General features: G+C 43.8%; 1 protein-coding gene across 1 annotated transcript in view; it reads left to right on the top strand.

The window, feature by feature from the left end:
- The window catches only part of CLIC1 (chloride intracellular channel 1), a 68,999-nt gene extending 61,477 nt beyond the window's left edge, over positions 1–7,522 (top strand). The window contains exons 4-6 of the mRNA XM_082264440.1: positions 1,584–1,690; positions 3,775–3,956; positions 6,710–7,522. Coding sequence (XP_082120566.1) covers positions 1,584–1,690; positions 3,775–3,956; positions 6,710–6,871 — 451 coding nt within the window. The 3' untranslated portion in view covers positions 6,872–7,522. The remainder of the gene's footprint in view (positions 1–1,583; positions 1,691–3,774; positions 3,957–6,709) is intronic.
- The last annotated feature ends 249 nt before the right edge of the window (positions 7,523–7,771 follow it).

The following is a 7,771-nucleotide window of genomic DNA, read 5'->3' as shown; positions in this document are numbered from 1 at the left end:
ACAGCAAAACAAATGGTACATGGGTGTGAACCCTTCCCTATGCTATCCAAAAAATGTAAAAATTATTATTTTGGCTGGAGCTAAACTTAAAAAATTATCTGTTCCGACTTACAAACAAATTCGACTTAAGAACAAACCTACAGTCCTTATCTTGTTTGTAACCTGGGGACCGCCTGTAAATACTGTAATAAAATCCCATCAGACATGAAATACACATATGCTTTTTTTTATTATTACTACATCATGAAGGTCAAACTGCATTCAATCAGCTATAATACAGATGGAACTACATATACAAGAGATGCCCCACCAGCTGAAAGATTGTATTTCTTGCCATTGTCTCTTTGTCACTCTTCTCTGTGAGGTGACAACACTATCACAGCCTTTGGAGCTTGTGGTTAGCATTGTCAACCTATCACAGGAAGGCTTCCAAGAGACCACAAGCTCACAGAATCAACTGGAATTTTTTAAGCCTTACTAAAAGAAGTGTACAAAACCTTACACTGGACTATTTAACAGGCAGAAATTTAGCTTTTTATCAACTTTAATGGTTTAAAAGAGTCTAAAATAATATTACTCATTTTATCTAGCGATCCCATCCCCCCCTTCCCCTGAGGTGTTTTAATTCCACTCTTGCTGACAAACGTGCCACAACCGTGTGAATTGTACATGGTTGCATGGTGTTTGCGGTACTTCCCTTTTAGCCCGACTAGGTGGCTTGTGCCATAGACGCAAAGCACCTTGACCACAGTATGTAAACACCTTGTCTGCTGTGCATTGAAACTTAAAGCGGAGTTCCGGGCTCAAAAACAACTTTGGCCCATCCGCTTGCTGTAAATCCCCTACAAAACAAATGGAAACTCGCAATTTTTATTTTCTTTACTTTCTTCAAAAACAAGGTAAGTATACTTGCCTTCCTTCTACTTCCTTCCTCTTCGGCCGCAGCCCGCGCCGTCACTTCCTGCTTGCGAGGACTCCTGGGAGCTGAACGTCATCGCTCCCAGGAGTCAATGCCCTGCTGGGCATGCACAGAAGCTGTGCAGGGATGACGCTCCGGCCCCGGAACTGACAAGCGGGGCCAGTGCAGGGCATTCTGGGATGACGAGGACACTGAAGAGGACGCAGAAGAGGACACCCTGGCTTCAGCTGCCCACACCTGAGATGGCAGCGCTGGAGAAGAAATTTTCAAGGTAAGTATTTCTTCTTGCAGGTAAGTGCGACCCGGGACAGTTCAGAGGCTATCCATTGTGGAATGCACTAGCCCTGAGTGTCCCGGGGGTATTTTTATTGAAAAAACATGTCCGAGGCCGGAACTCCGCTTTCAATGTGAGTGAGCGATGGGGGGGGGGGGGGGGTCCGGCTTGACCACACATTTTAATTCTCCTTCTCCCCCCGATTGGTTACAATTGGAAAAACTTTCTTTTTACCCAGCCCTCCATGTCAGTCACTTTGTAAGCATGCTTCAACCTAAATACTAAAACCAAAAAAAACTAGTGTGTTTCGTTTTTAGACTCTGATGCCTGTTTTCCAAAGACAGCCATTGTCTATATTTGTAAGCATGAATCTTCTGTTATTTCTCTCAGATTCCCAAAGCTGGCTGCCAGAAATCCTGAATCCCACACAGCTGGGCTGGATGTCTTTGCCAAGTTCTCTGCCTACATCAAGAACTCCAATCCAGCAGCTAACCAAGGTAAGTGAAAGAGACACCTGTAGCCTGGCTACTTTATTTCCACTTTTACAACCAAAAGTTGCATAACGACAATGTCTGTCCTAACAAAGTTTTAAAGATTTCAAGGCTTGCCTGGTACATTGTATGCTAATGTACCAAAAAAAAAAAAAAAAATGTCCCTGTAATTGTAGTTTTAAATGGTTCAGAGAAGCTTGCAAGCTGCCAACAGAGTCCTATGTAGAACCTGTGCCACAGAAATGTAAAAAGTTTTTTTTTCAATAATTTCCAGTGTAAATTGGAACATATAATAAACATATGGTGGAGTTTTAAAATCTGACTGCAAAAGTGGAACTACATTAGAAGTACCGTGTGACATAGATGATCTTGAAGCTGATGGCAGTCGCCAGCATCGGCATTGCTGAAGGAGCATCTAAAAATCTCTCCCCATTGACATGTCACTCCCTTGCTTGCAAGGGAGCGATCCCATAGAAATCAGTAAAAGGTGGTGACAGCCATATGGGGGATTACACCTGCCGGGTCCCAATTACTGAGCAATGCAGTAAAAAGTAGGGATCGACCAATTATCGGCACCACCAATATATCGGGGGCCGACATGCACTTATTCCGATATATTGGAATCTTTCCCTGAGGTTACCGATATTTAGGGAAAGTGCTGTACCGGAGTGATGCCTGCAGCTAGAGGCATCACCCTGGTACCTGCGTCCATAGCGACAGTCGGCTGTCTTGTAATGACAACCGATACGGCTCGCTTGGCTGTCATTACAAGGAGCGGGAGGGGACGTCTTCCCCCCTCCCGCCGCCTTCTGCGGCTCGCCTGGGTCTCCCGTCCCACCGGGAGACCCAGGCATCCTACCTCCTTGGCTGCCGAAGAGAAGACCCGATCAAAGTTGCATTCGGCTATGATCGGGTCTCCATGTAAAAAAACCCAGAAGTGATGTCATGACATTCCGGGTACTCGGCGCCAAATTAAGAAAACTGACAGCATTCAAAACAGTCAAACTTGGCGTTTTGAATGCTTTTTAGTGCCGCGGAGGGGTTTGCGGTCTTTTAGACCCCCAGATCCCTCCAATAGGAGTACCTGTGAAGAAAAAAAAAAAATGGCTGAAAATATCGGTAGATATTGGCCGACACTGATATCCGATGACCAGAATATCGGTATCAGCGTTAAAAAAACTATATCGGTTGATCACTAGTAAAAAGTATCCCCTCTGTTGCGTTCAAACACAGCCATTTCAAGCCACAGCACCCGTGCCGCTACTGCCCTGTATAGCCATCCTAGGGCAGCAAGTTTGTTATTCCCAAAATCACAAGGCTAAAATAAAGGGAGGAAAAAAAACCTGAAAACAAAAATAAAACTAGTGCAGCCACCTCATCTAAAGATTTGGCTATGGGACAGGAAGTGAAGGGAAATCTCCCCAATGGGATACAGCTGGCTAAAAATAATCGGACCGGGGTTATGACCCTCCCTTATTCTATCCAAAATGGAAAAAAAAAAAGTTTTGCCTATAGTTCTGCTTTAAATGGGCAAATTGATAGATTCTCTTATATTTTTGTAGTGTTGGATAGTGTGGAGCAACACAACAAGGCATGTGCATGCAGGTTCCCATCCTTCAGACCCATTCATTATTGCAGGCTCTAGTAGCGACATAGAGGTTGGAGCAAAGATCTAAAGTGTGCAATGGGGGACAACCAAGTAGGGTTGAACGCTCAAGAGGCTTACCTAGGCATCAGTGCTGGGACACCGGGAGCAAAGTATTTCTTCTATTGCAGAGACCTGCTAGAAGAAAACAGGTACAGGCATGAGATGGTCTCTTTAGTGATCAGTCAGATTAGAGGAGTCTGAACAGTGAAAGGTTATTGGTCATTTTTGATAGCTGCATGGCTTCGGAGATCATCACTAAGGACATGTGACATCACTGTAAGGAGTCTTCTGGTGGTGTTACTATCTAATAGGCTGATTTGCCTTCCTGTACATTACTAGCTGACAAGATATCTGTCTTTAGCAGTCTATGGCCTCATACTTGAACATTGCTGTTTATTGGTAACAACTTCCTCTGCTTAAACTTCACTTGCTTGTTCTTCAGTTTTGGAAAGGGGATTCTCAAAGGCTCTTCGGACTCTGGACTCGTACCTGATCACCCCTCTCCCAGATGAAATAGATGAAAACAGTGCAGAGGATGAGACCGTGTCACACCGCAAGTTTCTGGATGGAGATGAGCTGACGCTGGCTGACTGCAACCTCCTACCCAAGCTGCACATAGTACAGGTCAGTTAGTATGGGTGGAGGAGGGTGATGGGTTGCATTTCTGGGAATAGTCGTCTTCTTTAAAAATAGCTTTGTGTGCAGACACTTCCTGAGACCAAGCCGTTGGAAGCAGGGGGGACATGTCGTCTCCTTCCTTTCTTTAAATAGCTGCTTGCTTGACCCAGGCATATAATCTGGATCCTTGATTGTTAGGATAGGATATTCACAAAAGGACCAACACCTCTAGCACCATGTACACCTAAATCTTCCCACTCTATTTAGACCGTTACTTTGAAATGGAGCGTAAATATCTCCAGCACATCATATGCTCACTTGGAGCGTTTGTTTTGTCATTCTGACAAGCAAAGTTTAGGAGGGCGCACAATAGCTTCTTCATGAGGCAGCTGTGAGATACAGGATAAAATCAACATAAGTTCCCCTTTCCAAACATGTTACACCCATATTTTAGGGTGTAACATGTTCAGTGCTAAAAAATATGCACTGTCACTGTACTAATGACACTGGCTGGGAAGGGGTTGACTTCATGGGCGATCAAAGGGTTAACTGTGTGTCTAACTAGTATTTGCGTACTGTGTTAGGTACTTTTACTAGTGGAAGAGGTGGAATGTTTTCCCTGCTTTGCAGGGGCACAAACTCCATCCCTTTCCCCCCCTGTCAGAGCAGTGATCTGCCTTGTTTACATTATTATTATACAGGATTTATATAGTGCCAACAGTTTGCGCAGTGCTTTACAATGTTAGGGCAGACACTACAGCTACAATACAATTCAGTACAGGAGGAATCAGAGGGCCCTGCTTGATAGAGCTTACATGGGCAGATTGCCGTTCTGTCTCTCTGCCTAACGATCAGTGGGTGCCGGCAGACATCAAGTACTGTGCACCCGCCGATCAGCTTACACACAGCAGAAGCTAGCCACCGGCATGCGTGCCCCCTACCTGGAAGAGTCAAATCCCGTGTGCGTGCGTGTGTGTATGTATGCATGTATGTATGTATGTATGTGTGTGTGTGTGTGTATATGTATGTATGTGTATATATGTGTGTGTGTGTGTGTGTGTGTGTGTGTATATATATATATATATATATATATATATATATATATATATATATATATATATATATGTATGTATTGGATCCGGCACAGAGGTGCTGCCTTTGTAGCAGTAAAAACTGCTATAGCGTGGACCTTAGGTGGTTAAAATGAAAAATAGGTTATACTTACCTTCTATGCAACAATCTTGCACAGATTGACCGCTTACCTCCTGTTTGCCAGTCCCCCCCATGCTGAAAATGCTATAAACTAATAAGAAATCCCTTCTGCCTTTACAGCCACTTGGGTAGTAGTTAATAATACTGGTGTGAATAAACTGAATGCAGTTAGCATGATACATTTTTAAAGCCCAGTTATTATTTAGAAGCAGTTAGGCTATGATAGCCCTGTTGCTTTTTAACTCTTGTGTGGATTTCATAACGGTGTGTGCCACTGACTGCAATGCATTTCTTAGACTTTGAGGCTGGGTTCACACTGGTGTGAATTGGATGTGTGTTTCCCTGCATCCAATTCGCATGTCAGGAGACTGTGACCGTCTCTCAATGGAGCCAGTTCACACAGCTCTGGGACTGGCTGAAGAGTGGTTTGCAGAAGGGTCCTGTGCAACTTCTGGTCCATTTCAGGTCCGAATTCAGCCAAAAATTCGGACCTAGTTTTTGACCTGAAACAATGAACAGGGACGCACAGGACCCCCTGCTGCGAGCCGCTCCGCACACAGTGTGAACCCCGCCTTAAGGATTGATGCTGCAGCATGCTGCTGTTTGAGATTTGAAGTGCAAGCATTCATGTGGATAAACCGGGAGTAAAAGAAGGCTGTTCTTAAATGAAATCCCTCCTGCTTTAAGAAAATTAACGGGGTTAAGAACAGGCACAAAAAGATGTCCATAGACTTATACTCAATTCCCTTTCACATAGTCCCTATCGAATTGCAAAACAAGGCAGTTGGCAGAACCAGTGAAGGGCCACCGGACAGTCCCATATGCATTGTTGAGGCTGCGCAATAAAAAAAAAAATAGAGCATGTTGCACGTGGCAGGTAAACCATAGACATGAGTGCAATGTATTTGTGATCAATGGACGCAATTGCCGCCTGCTGAAGAGGGAATTCAGTGTGAAGAAGGTGTATATCCCCTTCAGATGGCATGCTCACTATGGACCAGCCATTGCTAACAGTGCAATCTACGTCAGATGGTGAGTATGCAGCTTAAAGAGGTAGTAAACCTGCTGAAAAAAAATGTGTAAAACGAACCCCGTAAAGACGCATCGCATACTAGCTCATTATGAAGTACTACTTGCTTAAAAACTAAGCCCCTGCAGTGCCGACATGTTAGGCCGCCCTGCTTCCTGGATCGTCTGATTCCATCTGATAGGCCGAAAGCGCGTTATATCCCGTGCATGCGCACTGGAGCGGCTGTTCAGGGCACTGGGCTCTGAAGGAACGGCACTGGTGGCCGTTCCTTCAGAGCGTATGCGCCGATGACGTCATTGGCTGCATGCACTGTAAATATCTCCTAAACGGAGATATTTATAGCACCTATAGGTAAGCCTTGTTATAGGCTTACCTATAGGTAAATGTCAACAAAGTGGTTTTACAACCACTTTAAGCCAATGTGAATTAGGCCTAATTGCAGTTTGCTTTGTTTTCCTTTCTGAACAAGCGAGAAGTGTACAGCAATTACAATTCTGGTGGTGTTTGTCTTCTCTAGGTGGTCTGTGAGAAATACAGAGGCTTCAAGATCCCCCAAGAATATTCTGGAATTTATCGCTATCTCCAAAATGCTTACCAACGTGAAGAATTTGTCAACACCTGTCCCATCGCTTCTGAAATTGAACTTGCATATGCTGAGGTTGCCAAACCCCTCAAATAAACCCATCCAGCTTTCTGGGAAGAGGAATTCTTTGTATTTAAATTTAATTCAAAACAAAGGAAGAAAAAAAAAACTTTCACATTCCTAGCTTTTGTTACTGTAAGAAGGACAGGGCGCCGATTGGCCTGTCCACCTGTCACTCATTTAACCTGCTCCTCCTTTTTGCGCTCTTTCTAATTTAAAGTACTGTTATAAGATAATAGGATCATTGCAGTTCCTGAGTTTGACCACTAGGTGGCATTTTAGGTAGATCTGCAATTATTGGCTGTGCCTGTTGCTCGCCTTTCCTCCTTTGTGTTTACAGGGTAGAAGAAATCAGCAGGGCTACAGATGCTTTCCTGAAAAATATATATTTCCTCTAATATGTATATATTTAAGATTGAGCTGCGTCTTTGTCTTGGAGATCAGGAAAGTTGTATGTTACGCAAATATGCATGTTGGCTGAGACCCTTTCCTTGGTGAGCTCCTGCAATGGCTAACAGCACAAACCTACTTTTTGTTTTGGGTTTGCTGACCTTTAAAATTCAAATATAGAAGCAAGTGAGACTGACACGACCACTGAAGTACAGAGGACTGTAGGACCGGACCACGTTATGTATGTATAACCAATTTCTTTTTAGTTTTGGATAGAGTGGGGAAGAGTGAAAAAAAAGTTTTTTGATTATTTTGTTCTACTTGTGTCCTGCTAGGGAGATTTTCCCTAATTTCCTATTCTTGAGACAAAGCAGGAAATGGAAAGAAAGATCCCCAAAGTAAGGAGAATTCCCTGTTTAACAGCCGTCACTGAAACAGGGATGTCCATTGCAGTACTTACCCCTCACCTCCTGCAATTTTTGGGTTTCCCCTCATTTTGTTATTTAGTGCCTGTGTTCACCGAGACAAATAGAGGGGCTTAATCTT

Source organism: Pelophylax lessonae (genome assembly GCF_965119305.1).
Source record: "Pelophylax lessonae genome assembly, chromosome: 7".
Classification (NCBI taxonomy): domain Eukaryota; kingdom Metazoa; phylum Chordata; class Amphibia; order Anura; family Ranidae; genus Pelophylax; species Pelophylax lessonae.
Note: the sequence above shows the minus strand (reverse complement) of the source record. Positions and strands in the feature narration are given on the sequence as shown.